Source organism: Anolis sagrei, chromosome 2 (genome assembly GCF_037176765.1).
Source record: "Anolis sagrei isolate rAnoSag1 chromosome 2, rAnoSag1.mat, whole genome shotgun sequence".
In the NCBI taxonomy this organism is placed as follows: Eukaryota; Metazoa; Chordata; class Lepidosauria; order Squamata; family Dactyloidae; genus Anolis; species Anolis sagrei.
The window spans coordinates 111,281,916-111,300,793 of record NC_090022.1 but is presented as its reverse complement, the minus strand read 5'-3'; the positions used below and the strand labels follow the sequence as shown (position 1 = coordinate 111,300,793).

At 38.8% G+C, this 18,878-nt stretch overlaps 1 protein-coding gene across 2 annotated transcripts in view; it reads right to left on the bottom strand.

Annotated features, from left to right (window-relative positions):
• Positions 1-1,303: 1,303 nt before the first annotated feature.
• The window catches only part of ATP10B (ATPase phospholipid transporting 10B (putative)), a 141,181-nt gene continuing 123,606 nt past the window's right edge, over positions 1,304-18,878 (bottom strand). For both annotated transcript variants that reach the window (XM_060764963.2, XM_060764962.2), the window contains 12 exons: positions 17,044-17,650; positions 16,546-16,652; positions 15,162-15,288; positions 11,410-11,594; positions 10,582-10,897; positions 9,884-9,960; positions 8,547-8,672; positions 7,458-7,658; positions 7,241-7,321; positions 7,041-7,145; positions 5,800-5,987; positions 1,304-2,854 (listed from right to left, as the gene is read on the bottom strand). In XM_060764963.2, coding sequence (XP_060620946.2) covers positions 2,380-2,854; positions 5,800-5,987; positions 7,041-7,145; positions 7,241-7,321; positions 7,458-7,658; positions 8,547-8,672; positions 9,884-9,960; positions 10,582-10,897; positions 11,410-11,594; positions 15,162-15,288; positions 16,546-16,652; positions 17,044-17,650 — 2,595 coding nt within the window. In that variant the 3' untranslated portion in view covers positions 1,304-2,379. The remainder of the gene's footprint in view (positions 2,855-5,799; positions 5,988-7,040; positions 7,146-7,240; positions 7,322-7,457; positions 7,659-8,546; positions 8,673-9,883; positions 9,961-10,581; positions 10,898-11,409; positions 11,595-15,161; positions 15,289-16,545; positions 16,653-17,043; positions 17,651-18,878) is intronic.

The following is an 18,878-nucleotide window of genomic DNA, read 5'->3' as shown; positions in this document are numbered from 1 at the left end:
GAGCTGCAGTTCATAATTGGGGGGCCTGGTGGTTTGATAAGACTGCCTATAAATATAAGAACTTTCCCCTGGACAGCAGATTCAACAGAGAACATGTGAGGGAAAGAGAAATGCTAGCAATAAAAGAAAATGATCCCAGTGTTAACTAGTGTAATATTGCTAAAGCACTTGAACACTCTCAAATAATTAAAAAATTCTCAGTGGAAATTGGTGAAAGGACATTACTAGAACATTGCATAAATGTTTGCCTTGTATGATCTGTGGGAGAAGGAAGAGAAAGAACACAAATTCTGGGATGTCTGCAGAAAGAGTTATACCAAAGAATACCAAACCGTAAACGTGGGTAAAATCTAAACAAAAAGAACTCAGAAGTTTTGCTCCCTCTTCCTTATGTCATCTTATTTATACATGGTTATCATGTCTTTAACCCTGGCACAATGGGTTAAACCTATGTGCCAGCTGGACTGCTGACCTGAAGGTTGGGTTTCTGACCTGAAGGTTGCCTGTTCGAATCTGCAAGATGGGGTGAGCTCCCATCTGTCAGCTTGCAGAGACATGACAGAAGCCTCCCAACAGGATGGTAACACATCTGGGCATCCCCTGGGCAACATCTCTGTAGATGGCCAATTCTCTCACACCAGAAGGAACTTGCAGTATGTTCTCAAGTCACTTCTGACACGATAAAAAAGTCTTCTCTCAACCTTCTTTTCTGCAGGATAAACATATCCAGCTCTCATAGGGATTTACGGTCTCCAGACCATTGATCATTTGAGTTTCCTTCCTCCGGACACCTTCCAGCTTGTCAATATCTCTTTTAAATTGTGGTGTTCAGAACTAGACATAATATTCCAGGTGAGATCTGACCAAAGCAGAATAGAGGCACCATGACTTCCCTCAATCTATACTCCTTTCGATGCAGCCCAAAATCCCATTGGCTTTTTCAGCTGCTGCATCATAGAATTAGGAGAGACCACAAAAGCTATCCAGTTGAACCCCCTGTGATGTAATGAACAGTATATCTTTCCAAAGAGAACTTGTAATATGTTTTAGCAAAAGCCCTGGTCCCAACTCTCTTTGGTGCAGAGTGCTATTAATGTTGTAGACCTATTAATTTTGTACGTCTCCTGCTGAGATAAAATGTCACTAAGTGAAAGAAGAGGAGCAGTTTCACTGGGATGTCCATTAACTGAGCAGTTTGTGCCTGAACTAAACAGGTTTGACACAAGCAACAACGTTGGGACTTAGAAACCCCTGATGCATTTTGCTTTTAGATCTTATACACAAACACTCTACACATAGCATCTTCACTTTTATTTTGTTCCTGTTGCATGAACAGCCATGATTTTCACATTTCTAAGAAGCAAAAAGAATACAACCAGCTGGATTTTGATTAGGATTTCTTAAATATAGTACTTTAATATCTGCATTTTAGTGCTGAAAGTGCTTCAGTGGTCATTTGTTCAGCCTTTTCCTCGATAACTCTGTGAAGCTGGCCATTGTTATACCGGGAAATGAGGCTGAGATCAATTTATGGTGCTATACCTCCAACTTGGATCTCCCTCCCAGGAAGGTAATTCATTTGACCTTTATATCTAGTAAAAGTTTGGGATTAGGAGTGTTTGCTGTCACAACAACATAACATCTGTTCAACAGGTTTGGTCTTGTAATTTAATTGCATACTGTATTATTATTTTATTTATTTCATTTGTATACCATATTTCTCCACCGGGATCTTAGGAGGCCCAGAACATGATTATATATACATTTTAAAAACAACAACAACAACAAAAACAACAACACACTTTTAGGTGCTGTTTTACAAAATAAGCAGGTTTCTAAACTTAGCTCAATCTTGTCTTCTCTTGTGGAAACCTGAATACATTCCTGGAAAACCTGAGGAAATCCATGTAAACTTTTACTCAAAAATAAACAAATTGCATTGGTAAACAAACAAATAATATGAATAAATAGAAATGAGAATGCTACCTATATCATATCTTAGGTAACTGATATGATTAAGATCAGATTCAGAAAGGACTCTCCTTCAAAAATTGAAGTTGTCCTTCTCAGAAGATACTGTTGATATCCGAGGAAATTGTGTTTTTCAAATTGACGAGGGATGCTGCTCTTTGGAATCTCTTTCTCAGAATAAATACACTTAGATATGCCTGAAGTATATCACACTGTATAGTGGGAATACAGTGTCCCAGCAGGCTTGTGAAATTACATTTTAGGCTTCTCTTTAAGAAGATGGTGCTATTTAATATAAATAGCAATCCTATTTTCCCTCTGCCACCTCTGCTCCCTATGTGGGAGGCAGGAGACGTTTGGAGGAAAAAAAATCCAATTATTTTTCTTCAGTCAAAAATGTAGGCTCCTTCATAGAGTCACAGCACTCACAGACCTGCGATGGCTACTTCGAGTAGAACTTTCAGTGTTTTGGGGGAGAAGGCCAGAAAACGGCTTCACGGGTGTACTTTGCTCAGGAAAAGCTGCTGCTGATAAGAAACTAGCATCACCAGTCTCTTCCTGGGTGCCCCACCTTGTGCCATAGTCATTGCCTTCTCCATTAAGTATCCATTCTTCTAGTCTCTCCTGCTCCACCTGACCCATGTTCTCAGAAATCAGACCTCCTCTTCCTGTTCCGGCTGCTGCTGCATAATCACCAGAGGTTCCCATGCCCATGTGTAAAACAGTTGAGTCAGGATCATCATTATGGACTGTTCTGCCCTGTTCTTTCAGTTTCCATTTCTGTATTTCCCGGACCTGTTCTTCTTTAGGGAGCTTATCCAGATATTGTGCTTGCTGAATGGGTGATGTCTTGAAGGTTCCTTGCAGAGCCAAGATAAGATACCTTGGGAAAGCAAACAAGAACAAGAAGAGACGCTTGAGTAGTGATTTTAGGGAAATAAGCTTTCACATTTGCTTCCCTTTGCTTTAAGACACTCTGTGAGGTGGAATGATTTTTACCATTAAACAATATACTCAAACCACACCTCTATAGAAATCTACCTCTGAGTCAGGCATTTTACAAGCTAGCTAAGGCCTCAAAATGCAAGGAAGAATATTATAGGAGTTTTGGAAGGGTTTGTCACCTGCACACTAGTCAAAAGTTTTTGTGGGGGAACAAGGGGAAGACTTCATTGCTACCAGGAAATTGGTGGAGATGAATGCTGTAGAAACAGAGATTAGGGCTGCAAGTGGGTGGTACTTTTGGAATAAGTTTCCTGTGCATGAGCTGAAATGTCTGAGTCCCAAGTTCAAATTGCCATGCAGCTACTTGGTACCTTGGTCCAGCTGCTGTGTTTCACTTTATCTCACAGGACTGTTGTGGCAGTCTTAAGACTATGCACTCTTCCTCAAGCTCTTTGGAGGACAGACAAAACAGAAAAGTAATAAATAATAACATGAACAAATAAATAAAAGGAGGCTGAGTACAATGTGAGATCAGTTGTCAGAAATGCAGTTGTAAATGCATACTCATATGAATTCTTGTTATGCATACTCACATGAATTCTTGTCCTGGCATTGAATGTTTGCCGTATATATGAGAAGGATGGGATAGAAATGTTTTAAATAAATAAATAAATTCTCTTGGGGAAAGAGAAACTTGCAAAGCACAAATGTATTATGGACACACTCAGTGACCACCAGCTGAACAGTACTACTCATATATCTAATTGTCGATGGCTATATAGCTGTTGTACCTCTCTAAGAGTGCTGTGCTCTAGATGGAAGTCGTGTAGGCAAAATGGGTTGGTGATTGATTCTACAAAGTCATTTGTAGAGAAGTGAAGGCTTATCAAGTATGTGTGTGTGTCTGTGTGAGGTTCATGTGATAAGTAACAGCAAAAGGATATCTTTTTAGCACCTTAGGTAAGCAATAAAAACGATAACAACCCATGCTAAGCAGAAAGTAGCAATGATTAGTCTTCTTTAAATCCCTGCTCTAGGCTGCATTGCAAACACTCTTAAGAGTTACTTTTCATCACAGATTGACTGAGCCTGTGGGGAGAACTAAATCTCTGTTGAAATGTAACTGATGTAGCTGGTGATTTGTATAAAAATCAGTTCAAAAGATTCTGTGCTGGCTTGTACATTTAGATTTCAAACTTCCCAAAGGAAGTATTTAATGGCCTTTGCTTTCACTGCATCTAGTACAAGGGAATCCCTTCCAGGTTTTCTTGACACTTCAGAGATGCAAGAGTAACAAGATGCGAAAAGTTCTAGAGCAGCTCAAAGCTACACAACAGAAACTCTACCCTTTCAGTCATCAGAAAAACCAAAGTTCACCTTTCATCAATGCCTGTCATCAATGTATATCTTTCCCCCATTTACTTTTTTTTGGTGGGGAGGGGGAGTGATCATAGAGTTCTGATTCTTCACGTTTCCTAGTCTATTACAGAGAAAACCTAATAAATGGAGGAACTACCAGGTGTGGGGTTTCTCTCTAGTATCTTCTTAAAAATGCACTTCTATTTCTCTCCTCTTTTGTAGTAACCCCCTTGCCTAGGTTGGGCAGATAGGTAGTACCCATAACTCTGACACAATCTGTCTCTTTGACTCTCATTCGTTGACTGCATATACATGCAATAAATTATAGTTTATTATTAGAAGTATAATTGTTATATATAATGGGCTTATGCACTCTTCCATGTTGGCTTGCTGTGATTTCTGAAACATCAGTAATGTGTGTTTCAAAGAATACCTATCCATGCATCTTGATAACCCATGCATTATGATCAAAGCCTTTTTGCTGTTTCAGCCCTTTCTGCTCACCCAAGGGAATCAAAGCCAACCACAAGATAGAAAAATAACATAAGGCTCCTTTATTATTCTCATCACTAAGGGCCCGTTGAGACAGTACCTGTATCCCAGGAGCTTCCGCAGCAAACAGGAGAGTGACCAAATGCCATTCCCTGAAAATGCGGAAGCAATAGCTACAAAAGGCAAAAACCGTGAGATTTCCTGATGCGGGAATATCACAGTTTTGATCTGAATATGCAGATCTTCACATATCTGTATGTCCCTGCAATCAGAAATCCCAGGGTTTTTTTTATCTGGGTTTGTTCCCAGGTTTTAGATGTTTGCTCCTGATTGGCTGGTTCCTAAAAAGAAGGTGACACTTGTGTAGAAGGCAAAAACTTTGTTTGTGTGCCAGAAACTTCATGAAATGTGTTGAGGGCACAGTTTCTCTGGCCAGAACAAAGAATGGAAGTTTTGCAGTGATTCGCAGCAGCGATTCTCTGCATATCTGCATCTTGAGTCTAAAAACTGCAGAAGTTTCTGGTGCAAATCCCGTAGTGGCCATCTTGGGAGCCTCTAAATCTTGCAACAAAGCATCAAATCTGGACAATGGAAGCAGAAATCCCAGGACCAACAGGTCTATATGTGTTCCGCTTCTGAAGTCCTGGGATTTTTTGCCCTTGTTTAAAACCTGTGATTTAGTGCTGCCTGGAAGCACCCTAAGCAATTCCATAAGAGCAGAATAAGTAACTAACAAGCCCTTCTTGTGACATAGAAAGCCTGAGGTAACTTTTAGCTTGCCGAAGAGCAGGACTCACTTCGCTGGAATTTGCGGTGGGTGAGCATCAACCTGTTGCTTTCCTGATATACCATACAATAGATGAGGCTCTGGTTTAAATGAAACATCAGCAGGGTGCAAAGATTTCTTATATTAGGTTTAACTCAAGCTGCATTTCATTTTTAAAGGAATCACCCATCATATACTCTTCAAGCGATAGAATCTGACAAAGGCATGATATTCTAACATCTGGGGAAAGAGGCACATGTTCTTACCTTGGGAGGAGTGCAATGACTGGCGTAATGATGGATATGAAGTAAAAGTTAGGTACTGAAAATAACTTCTCTGTAATCCAGTAGGGATTGGTGGGATGATTGCAGACAACACAGATAGCATTATAGGTGAATGAAAAGATAAAGTAGAGCAGAATGCTTCCAATTATTGTGATCCCATGGAACCAGGTCTATGAACAAAAATGAGAGTAAGATTCTTTAGGGCAACAGGTCTTCTAGTTATTGTTTCAGTACAAAGAACTTGTAAAAAGACATCTGCAAATGTTGGTGCAGGAGAAGTTGGCAAATTTATACACAGAGAAACAGAGTGCCTAGTCACAGCAACAGTAGTACAATAGCAAAACTTTCGATGCTTATACAAAATACAACTATAATCCTGTTGGGCAATAGCACTGCAAGGTAATTTTAGGAACTGATATGACTGCAAATTATACATTCTTAATTCATTTCATTTTTATGTGGCAAGACTCTGATTTTTTTGGGGTATAATTGTCAACGTTACCTTGCATTTTGGGACTTTTTGGTGAAAACATTTCTTTTAGAGTATGGAAAAATGTATAATTTTATTCAATTTTTATATGCTTTTATGAAAGTTTCAATTGGTTTTCAGTTATCAAAACCTCTATATTTTGCATACAATAACAACAACAAAGTGCAGCAGAAATCACCAAAATGGGAAATGAAAAAGGGAGGGAAAGGTCCTTTTGCTGTGACTGAAGGATGAAAACCTTGTGCTGAATCATATATTTCTCTCAGTCTCAATATGTCAAGACATACCTTCTCACCAAGTATAAAATTATGTGTGAACATTACTTATAAATAACTCAAACATGATGCCCCTTTCCAAGCTTTAGGGCTATATTTGTGATTAGCAATAGGAAGAATTCTTAGTTATGTTTCCAGATTTTTGCTTGGTTGTTGTTAAGTGACATCATTGGACTTATGGTGACCCCCCATAAATGAGAGACCTCCAAGTCCCTCTATCACGAATTGCTTTGCCAAGAGCTTGCACATTCAGGGCTATGGCTTCCTTGGTTGAATCTATCCATTTGGAATGTAGTTTTCCTCCACTTCCCACCACGTTCTAGCTTACCAAGTATTATTATTTTATATTAGCATATCAAAGAGGATTAAGCTGGGCATTAATATACAGATGGATATATCAGTTCACAAGAACAAATTACGAATTCTCAGGTAATGATTACTGGAGCTTATATACATACCCAGGCTGGAATTTCTAAAGCTTGGTGGAACAGGATAGTAAAGAGAGCAACTGTATTGATTACTGTTCCAAACGTGAACACACCAATATCAGAATCTTTATATACCTGGAAAACAAGGGGGGGGGGGGAATCAGAAGTGTATGAAAAAGACACAATCTAGGTTTTACTGAAAGCCACTGGGAAATGCCTCAAATACTTACTAGATAAGGGACAAAGAAGCAGATGAGGCTCTGGTAAAAGGCATCCAAAATGGCAATGAAAAAGGTCCGGGGCCTGTAAATCTATAGAAAATTATGAGACAAAATGAGAAGAGAACTTCACATGCCATTTTATGGTAACTCAACTAGTAACTCATCATTATAAAATCAAATTTGGTATTTTCTTGCATTCCACAGAACACAACCAAGGAAAGTGTACCTCTGAATTTTGTCCACTCTTGTAAATGGCAGGCAAGCTTAATAAAGTTTCTGCAGAAATGTCTTTATCCAAGATTCCAGAAATTATAGGTGGAAGAGAAGTGAAAAACAGGTTGAAAAATATCAGTTGCCAGTAATCGATCATGGAGGCTCCAGAGAAAGCACAGTAAAATTGGTACCAGAAGAGCACGTTGACATAAGCCTGAAAGGTTAGAAGTTGAAATAGTTTCAATGGCTGTAGCATTCTAGAGATGCATCTTTGCTAACTGCATACAGATAATATGAACAGGGTAGCAAACTGGTTTATAACTCAGTAAACTGGGGTATTTTTATTTCAAGCAGTTTAGTCCAAATGCCTTCATTAAAGTACTCAGAAAGCAAGTATTTGAACTAGACTTTTGGCCAGAGTGTTTTTTACACCAAAACATAACATTGACTCTGAGTCGGACTCTGTTTCTGAAGGAGAAAAGCAGTGTTGTTGCTGGCGGGGAATTTAATATAACAAAGCAGTGTGGAAAAGAGATGCATGTTCCTTTTTCTTCTTGCTCTCTCCTCCATGTTGCTTTTCCCACAACAAACTTCTAAAAGTGCATTTATCTTCACTTTTGGAATCTTGTGGACAAAAAGTTTGCTAGAGAGGTCTACACTAAAGAGATATCTTGTAGGGCAAAAGATTTAGAGCCAATTCTGTTCCGAATGGCTCTAATTTATCATTCTGTACACCTTGTCAGGATTATGCCAAAAACAATTTCAAAGTTTTTTGGGGCATTTTTGGATTCTTTAAAAGAGTGGATTGTCAAACAGAAACATCTCTCCTCTTGCCACTTGGGGAAAATGTCAAAAAAATTCTTTAATAAATTTAAGGCTCAATCTGCTTTTATCTTGTGTTTTATTGGTTGGATATTCATCACTCAAGATTCTCATTGTGTTTGTATGGAATGTCTTATAAGAGCTTTTGTGTGTGGAAGATATATAATATTCTTGCAACTACAGGCTTGGTAGGAATACCTACTCAGGTCAAATATAAAAAACAATTACCTTATTTATCTGTAACCATAAGCATGGCTGGCATAAAAATATTTAAACTTACCACATTTTTATAGAAAAAGTATATCACCATCTTTCCCAAGCGAGAATAGCACCAGTGTCCATGGACTAGAAGCAACTTCTTGAGATGTTTAAATTGTGATATAGCAAAATCACTGGCCATGACAGCCTAGAATAGAGAACATTTGAGAACACAGATATATACACACATACATTCTACTTTATAGAATAAATCACAGGTGAATTACTGATGCAAAACAAAAGACTTATTATCTGTCTACCATAAAGTGAGAATAGGATACAGGTTTCAATACATAATTAAGGCAAACTTATAGGCTTTGGAACACCAGGTGTTTTCAGCTGGAGAGCCAAAGCTCCTATAGTTCTCACAAGCACCAGGACTGTGGCGCAGCTGGCTGGGAGTTAGCTGCATTAAGATCACTACTGACCAAAAGGTCATGAGTTTGAAGCCAGCCCAGGTAGGAGTGAGCTTCCGACCATTGTGTGTAGCTTGCTGTTGACCTTTGCAGCCCAAAAGACAGTTGCATTTGTCAAGTAGGAAATTTAAGTACCACTTATACAGGGGGGCTAATTTAACTTAAATTGATGCAATGACATGATTTAGAATTGCTGTTGCAGGGGGGTGGGGGGAATGGGGGGAGGGGGGTGTTGGGCAATACATAACTAAGGAATGTATAAAATGTCACTTAAGGAATATTTACTTTTGGAATAATGTATGTTGAAATAAGTCCTGTATGGCAAAATTTTGTTGATTGTTGGGATGTATCAAATAAAAAGTAAAAAAACCCCCCTAATTTACGATGCCATAAAATCTCCAGCAAGCAAGCAAGTAAGCAAGCAAGCAAATGAGGAAGTACTCCATCAGTGTCTCAAATGAATGGTGTAGCGACAGCTCCCCTGGTGGCCAGAATACCCTCATGAAAGCTGGAAAGTTAAATAGCCTCTGTGTGTCTGTCTATATATGTTGTGTGTCTATGGCACTGGACGTTTGCCATGTGTATATACATTGTAATCCGCCCTGAGTCCCCTGCAGGGTGAGAAGGGTGGAATATAAATACTGTAAATAAACAAACAAATAAACAAATAAAACAACATATGACTATTGGCCATACTGTGTGAGGCTATAGGAGATGTAGCCCAGCATATTGGGAGGGTCAAATGTTCCCTGTATCTGATATAGTGATTTTGATAGATTGTGGGGATGGAATATAATGGATGATAGTGTATAATGCCAGATAGCTATCATGATAACTTATGTTCATGTCAAGTGTGTCCTCTATAAATACTGAGTACTAGTGGAAATATGCCTTTGCAGTAGTTGCCAAAGGTAAATAAATACATGTCCTTGAGTATACATACCTGCATACCTTCTTGTCCAGATATGCCAATTCCTATATTAGCTGCCTGTATCATACTTACATCATTTGCACCATCACCTACAAAGAAGGAGACAGTGATAATTAAGATGCTTAATTAAGATAATTATTTTTTTCAGTTAAACCAAAGCCTTGTTTGATATATATCTCAGTGTGAAATACAATAATGATTATTGTCAAAGAGTGGCTTCAGTTCACATCAGGAACCTAATTAAATTCTTGCCATAACCACAGACTTTCTCCTCACATTGAAATGCCATTTTAATTTTTCTGAAATGTTTCTAGATTTCAAAACCAGGCAGTGAAGTTTGCCAAAAATAATCACAGAGCCACTGAACTTAAAGAATTAATATTATAGTCCTTTAGAAGATGGATAACACTCTTTTATAGCCATATATATTTCTGGACTGGGTCCACATGCAAACATAGGGAACAGGACTGGCACAAGTATACTCCCCCAGCCCCCCTTCCCTATATAAACCCATTCAGTCACTTGAAAATGCTACACAAATGATCAGGGAACTCTTCCAAATATCAAATGAGCTTTGGGATGAGGGAATCCATGAAAATTTGGCAAGGCAGATTTACTTTAGATTTAGAATATAATTGTAGCTTTCACAGGTCAAGCTAAATAGTAGCAACCAATGCCAAGTTAGGCTGCTTAAGTACCTAATTACTCACCTATTGCCAGTGTCATAACTTTTAGATGACTCCGTACCAGCTTGACCACCATACTTTTCTGCAATGGTGTACACCGGCAGCACACCACTGAGCGGCTATACTGTGTCAGTTCAAGAAACTTGTGCTGAAGTTGTCCTTGGAAAATGATGTTTAGAGTTGTCCCATCAACCACCAGCCCAATTGTAGGAACTGGTGTTACTTTGGATGACAAAGAAAATGGCAGCTTAATGCCAAAAATATTCCATGTCGTTTTTGGAACATATTGAGTTTTCTTTACTTCTTCCAAAGTGATGTCTAGCAGTGACTCACATGTTTCCTATGGAAAGATAATGGCATAATCTGTTATGCTAAACTGTCTGTAAACAGTAGTGTGTTCCATTTATAATCAGTGGTAGTTTTTTAATGAGCTCACTGTCCTCCATTTTCTTTTCCCATCATAATGACTAGCAACTACTAGTGTCAGCATCAAACTGCCATGTTCCACAATATCAGATATTGTGGGTATTATCATTTTTGTGGTAGACATTCAGGTGGAAACAGAAGTGGTGAATGTGCCCATCTTGTGAATTTGCTTCAGGGTGCGAATACAGACTGACATGATAGAATTATTTTATACCATGGTGACTTTTGAGTGGGGGGATTGTGTGGCTTTCAAGACAAGTCTGAGTTTGCATTAAAACAGTTGTTGGAAGGTGAGTATGATATTAACAGGGTCAAACTAGAGCAGGTTATTGCACACTGAAGTTGAGATACAACCCTCATGTAGATTCAGCCACTGTCATATTCCACAGAAAATTCCATAGCCCCTGAGAAGTCATTGGTGCTCACCTTACTTTCTGTGTTAATGGTGAAGACAGTCTCTCTTTGGTTCAGAAGTTTGCAAGAGTAAGCAATGTTGACAGCTGTTTCCTGCTTATCTCCAGTCAATACCCACACCTGGATCCCAGCTTCTCTGAAAGCAGCAATGGTATCTGGCACTCCATCTTGCAACCGATCTTCAATCCCAGTGGCGCCTAGTAAAAAAGGAGAAAATAAGAGCCTTGGCTGAACTGAGTGTGCTGAAGACACTTACTTTGCACCAAAAAAGATCCATTCCAAAATCACATAAACTTGCTTCATTTGAAAATAAAATTTAGATAACAACATTCTAAACAGCACAGTTTTATCCGGCTAACTGCAAAATCTGCTTTCAAACCATGTACAGTACAAGAAATGAATGACATGCAGAATTTCTCTGTTGTTTTGCCTAGAGACATATAGTGGCCATATAAGCAATAGTGGAATACATTGGGAATAACTACTATATGGTTTAACACTCCAATAGTGGGAATGTAACCTGAAATATCAAAATACTCCACCATAATGTTAAAAAAAGCCATCTTATTATGCTCAAATATAATATTTCATGGCAATGCAGTCATGTAGCCTGTCTCTGATCCTATTAAATGGAATCTTTTTTTGTTCTTTGTAAAGGGAAAAGTCATTTTTTACTCTGGTAAAAACCTTTTGCAAGCAGTATTGCATATCAGCAAATTAAGCTGCATGACACAGATCTCTAGTGCAAGCAGGACTATGTTTGGATGTAGCTCATTAACTTATACACTTTGTATACATCCTATCGTGTTTATTATACACCTGTGCATAGAAGTATACAAGTATTTTTCCTTTTCATCTGATGGTAATCATCTGGATCATAAAAAGTATATTTAACAAGGGTAATTGAAAGGTGACCAATTTAACTGAAAGGCATTTACTAAGCAAATCCTTATCTCCTCAAAGAAAGTTAGGCCATATTGCATTTCCTTTCTTGAGATATCTAAAAATTGAGATAAGAAGGGTATATGAATACTGAAGATAAGATCTGCAGTGACAGTAGCATTCAAAGAGAATAATTACATCTTGACTGGTGCTGATCTGTACATTAAATGGAAAACATTGCTTGCCGAATGGATGGCTAACTTGAGATAGCTGCTACAATGGGTACCCATCACAGAGGCACAAGGGGGCCTTGCTCTCAGGTCTTGCAATGCTGCCTGTACTATGGGTTTATAATTAGACGCAAAGCTTCAAGGCAAGGTACTCCTTTACTGATATGAGACAATGACTTGGCATTTTATATGAGTTTAATCTGTTTGATTGATTAATATGTATTTTAATTGCTATATGCTTAGATTGTTTTATATTTGATGAGTCGCGTTTTATTGTTTACCTGTGAGGCACTGAATTTTTGCTGGATTTGTAAGCCATCTTGAGTCCCCTCCAGGGTTGAGAAAGGCGGGGTAAAATTGAAGTAAATGGATAATAATGATATATGATACCTCTAGGTTACAGTTTTAGGCTGTGCATTTTTATAGCAGAGTTGCCAAAAAGACTGGCTATTAGAGATGGAAACCAAACTAACATATTTTTGCAGTTAAATTAAGACACTGAATTATATTTTGGATAAATATGATGATCTCTGCCCCTAAATATCGGCTTCTAAAGCTGTTCCTCTTCCTCACATGCTACAGTTTCAAGCTCATATGGAATTGGGGAAGGAAGATGCTCTAGCATTGTTACTCAGGAAGCTGGAAAAGTGGGAATCTTGCACACCTCAGTGTTGTGAGTCAGCGTCTGTCTCCTGTACCTACTACTAGTAGTAGAAGGAAACGTGGTTTAGAAGATGAAGAAGCTCAGCAACAGCTGAAACGTATTAGAGACTTGTTCTTAGAGACTACGGATGAGGAAGATTTTGAGGGTTTTACTCGCGAGGAAATGGAGCTGGAAGATTACCGCGGTGTAAAGCAAGTAGCAAGCAGCTCGGATAGTGATGTGGGATCTGTTGTTAAACGCCTTAGAGATGTAGCTGATTGTGAGGAGTTTGACAGCGAAGAGGAAGAGTTGGATTGGACTAAAGTTCAGGAAGTATTATATGTGGTTAATGCTCCCACGTCTAGCGATGAATTCCAGGGTTTTAATGACACTTGGGTTCCAGATAATACTTTGCAGGATGCAGCCCGAAGCACAGACTGGCAGCAATGGCGAAGTCGGGATTCACCTGTGGAGGCAGACGCACCTGAAAGTAACTCCAGCGACTCGGATGAGATTTAAGGAACAGTTTGGGAACAAACTAATCGCAGAGTTCAAAGTGTCGCGTTACCGTGTGCCTTGTGTTTAACTTCTGCCCTGAGCTCTTGTTTGCAGCTTCGTGGACTCCTGATCGTGTGAACAATCTTGCCGGACCTGGACTTGTGAGTCTTCTTGCCTTGACCCTCGGACTGCCTGACTACGCCTCTGCTAATCCCCTGGTGACTTCGTTGGACCGCTCTTCATGCGGATTGCTGTTTGCTGTTTTGTTTGGCTTTGAAATGAACTGAGTTTTTACTGCTGAATTGAAGCTGTTTTGCCTGCGTTTGGACTTGCTTTCCTTTTGCCAGCGACGACTGACTGGGACTTGTTTTGTTTACATTCTTGCTGACCGCAAGCCTTTTGTGTTTATAGCTCTGACTTTAAGAGCCTCCTTTTGTTTTGCTAATAGACATTAAAGACCTTTGTTTAACTCCTTCACTGCCGTTTTGCTTGCTGGTCCGTCTGGGTCTTGACACCTCAGTTAATGAAGTTGACACATTTTTGGGCTGTACTCCCTTAAAAGGTATTTGATACTAGGGGCAGAAATAAAGAACTACCATTCAACAGGATACCTTTTGCTCCCCAAACTTAGGATTTGCAGATGTGAAACCACCAGTTCAGGTAAACCTTGTACAATTAAAAAAAACCATGAACCTTCTAGAACCAAACTTAAATCCTCCTCCAGCATGCAACCAGGGATGACTTTTTCTTTCACCAGCTTCCACTTTTCTTATCAGTTCCATGTACAGATCTATACATTTCAAAACTTGTTGGGGATAGTTGGCGAGGGAAGTTTATCAGATCTCCCTTTTTCTCTTGGCATTGTTGCTTGTGAATTCACAGTAAGCCCTTCTAGAGGTATTACTAGTTACCTTGTTTGCTGTAGGCAAACATATGGCTACAGCAGGATGGGCTAGCAAAGAAGCCTGTGCTTTCCCCACTTGAACGTTATTGCTTTGTTGACTGCAGACATGCTGCTGCAAACCAGCATCAATTGTGTTTCTCCAGCTTGGCTTCACAATTTCTCCAAGATCAATGCTGCCAAAAACCTTCATTCTAGATGAAGGTTTTTGGCAGCATTGATCTTGGGGGAATGGTGAGCCAATGAGTAAAAGGGGTGCTGGGCAGAGATAAAAACACATTGTACAAAGGAGAATCTTTGTCAGAGGAATATTTCCCTCTGTGTGTCTATCTATTTGTCTCTGTCTGTCTGTCTGTCTACCTCCCAGCAAAAACAAAACAGCAATTCTTTATAATATACAAAATGAAAAACTGCAAAACCTCACAAACATTGTATATGAAACTGGTCATAGAGCTAAGAACACTTTCATTAGAAAGAGGATGAAATTTGCTTTTCATTAGTGCCTTATTTTCAAGTAAATGTGCTTAGAACTCGACAGAGGTTAAGAAATTCCCCCTTTTGGGTGATGTCAACACATTGTATTGCTTTATAATGAAACATTTAAATATACCAAGCAACGTGAGCTTAGTCTCCAGATGGTATGCTGTCTCCATTAAGAGCTCATCTCGGTTTTCAATAGCAGATTCTGCTTCACAACGATAGTTGGCCCATCTCTGAAAGTCATCTTCACTTAAGACCTGCCATAAATAACAAACACTCATAATCGCAATACAGTATCTTATTGTATTTCTGCAGCACCCTGCATTGCTTGAGGTAAACATTTCAAATGGAATTGCATGATTTATGACTGAATTGTTAGATCTAAATGTATGAAATTGGTTAAAGAAACTGAGCACTAGTGCAAACGCAGAAACCATAATGGTACATGAAAGTTCATGGAGTGTTCTTCAGAACTTCAGGCAGATAGGGATGTGCATATGCAATGATTTTACCCTGATCATAAAGTAGGATTTAAAGTACATTCCAGCCTGAACTCAAGTATATTAGCTATGAAATATATCTCACAGAATTCAGTGGAGGTTGTTCTAAAGTAACCGAGTTTGAGGTTTTAAACTTTCCTCATAAAGTGTCATAGCATTGTATTTCAGTGAAGAAACCATCACATGGCATCTCTTTTTTCTTCATGGAATGGGACTCTCTTGCTCTAGAATGCCAGCTCAGATTGACTACATTGCCATTAATGGTATAGATATACATGCTCTTCCATATATTTTGTTTTTTTTTTGTTTCAGTTGTGTGTATGTGGAAATACCTTTCCTTCCTTACACAATGACCAAAACTCTGCCAACTCACTTCCGCCTTACAACTACTGACTCTATGCCCATGTAGTGGTCAGTAGAGAATAAGGACAGCTGAAATGAGTCTAGGAATGTATCCACAGCCAGATACAAGAGACAAAAACATCCTCTGTCAACATTATAGAAAGTGACACTACATAGCAGTGATTCCAGACACTTCTTTACAGCAACCAAATAAAATCCTTATAAGAACGTTCCCATCTAAATATCATTCTCCAAGTTTCATTGATCTATGACTGTAATCTACAAATCATATTCTATAGAGCAATTCTGGGATGATTATACAGGTTTTCACAGAACTTTTATAAAATCCCCACAAAGCAGCAGGTTTGGGAAATATATGCTTTTATTAATCAACCTGACAAGTGCTGCATGAAATATATGAGGATATTTGTCTCAGCATGCTTTTGGAAACATTTAAGGAAGGCTGAAAAGAAGTACAGAAATGGAAAGGCTGGAACACAGAACTAGTCTTTTTTATATTACTTTTAAGATATTTCAGGTCAGGAAAAGAAAAAAAAATGTAAGAAGTCTTAGAAAACAGATGTGGACAGTTTCCATTGGGAAACTGTCTAGAAACAGTTATACCAGCAATTTCCAAGTGAGAAGGTTTCAATAAAGAGCTGTTTTTTTTACCTTTTTAGCTATGCAGAGGGTTCTCAGGCCTTCTTGCGCATATATATCTAAATGTTTTTGTGTATGAGTTCTTAATTTTCTCATACGCTTTTCATCAGGTAGACTAGCTGTGAAACACAGATGGATCAAAGGTTATTCCAGCTACAGATTATTCTAAGACCGAGAGACAAAATTGCCATCTCATTCCTCCTGTTCAATAAATCTCTGATGATCTGCAGTACTCTGACTTGCAAATGCAAAATACTTATGCTTTCATGAAAATGTAGAGACCATATCTCTATATCTAGATCAGCCTTGCACAACCCATGTGGCCTCCAGGGGTTTGAGACTCCAACTTTCAGACACTCTAGGCACTTGGGCAAAGGTCAGGAGTTCTGGGACCTGAAGTCCAAAACATCTGGATGGGCACAGGTTGTGCAGGCCTGATCTAGATTCACACGTATGTATATGTATTACATGCTACAGTTTATTGGCACAAGTTAACTTTGCACAGATTACCTTTGCCTGGGTCTTCCAGTAAGTCCATGATGATGGAATCGGCCCCTTTGGTATAGACAATAATCTCCTTGGTAAGCGGATGCCTCACCACCACTGACATCCTTTTCCTGTTGGAGTCAAATCCCAGAGTAAATAAGAGGTCAAATGTCAGGAGGGTACCTTTCGGCAGCCTGACAGTCACTTGTTGCGCAGATCGAGATACCAACGTAAATCCATAAGCACGAGCTGCATGGACGAGAGCAGCTTCATCTGGGCTTTCAGCTTCATAACAGATGTCTGGTTGCAGAAGACCTTGACTAACTGGTCCATCACAAACCTCAATCAGTGAAGGGTCCAAATCCTCAGGGGCATCATTCTCTATGATCAAATCCCTTCTAAAACTGTCATCATCTGTTAAAGTGAAGCAGCTCTGGCTATGGAAACAATCTTTTCTTTCAGAATCAGTGCAAACTCTAGTGCTTTCTGAGTTTAAACTCTCTCCTAAGTTTGAACTTGACCGCATTGACTGGAGAGACTGGCTGAAGCTTGCCAGCTTTAACCGCTGGAACAGCTGGTGAATTCTCTCCAGGGAGAGTCCTGAGGGTTTTGTCAGTGCAGGTGTGGTAACCTTGAGAGGAAAGAAGGAAAGAGCATTAATTACAGCTGAAATTATACACTGCAGTACAAGACATTGGGAGTATTTTCAAATCAGCAGGGCCAGACTATCAATCACACAACAAAACATCAGGTGATGTTTCCAGTTAAAATGAATGGGCTCATTAAGAGGGTGTTAGGAGTATTCTTGCTTTGCTTATTTGCATATTGTAGAAGCAGACTAAGATGGAAATGGCTTACAAAATATTGAGATAGGAAATATGTACCTCAATAATCCTCTTGGAAAAAAGAACAGAGCTGTCTACCAAAGAGCTTTAGGTTGATTAATTTTGTTTGCCTTTCAAGTGGTCACTAAAGTAATTAACAAAATATGCCTACTAATGCTAAAAGTGTTTTTTTTTTCCTGTTTATCTTAAATGAAAGTGACTGCTTTTCTTAAATAGAAGAAAAGAAAAAGGAAAAAAATCCCCACAGGGTTCAAACCAGAAAAAATCAACTAGTGGGGATGGATGAATCAGTTTGCTTTTGCTTTGTGCTTATTTTTCATGGGTTATTTTAGAATAATGTAAAATTGCATTTTGTATTCATTTTGGTGTGGTATTTAAAGCTGAAAATGGTATCACACAATTCAGATAAATGTGAAATAATGATACTACAGTGGAACCTCTAATTAAAAGTATCCCAACTTGTAAGAACATTTTAAGTTAAAATCTTTGACATAAGAGCATTTTGACTTAAGAGCTAGTGCCAGAGGGAGTGCTAGTGCCAGAATACAGGGCTTCAGGGCTTCAAGGGAGCAACCTTCATGCCTCATGCTCTGGTTTACTTTGGAAGACTGCTATCTGCTTTTATCTTGTCTGCTTTGAGGAACTTTGGGTTAGTTGATTTTGTGTGGGTTTTATTCCTGGTATGTTTGGCCTCATGAAGAGAGAAAGAGGGGGAGAGAGCAAGGGAGGGAGGGAGGCTGAATGAAGAAAATGATTTTCCCCCTATTCACTTTGTGCTTTGTGCTTCCTTGCCAGAGTGTTATGCTTCTACCATTTTAAAGTTGATCTTTGCACTTATACATTACTTGTTATTTATAAAGTACATTTTCTTATTTAAAAACACATAACAAAAATAGGGGTTGGGAGGTTGGGGCCCATAATGGATTAACAGAATTTCAGTGGGAAAATTTATTTTGAGATAAGAGCATTTTAAGTTAAGAGCTCAATCACAGAACAAATTAAATTCTTAAGTTA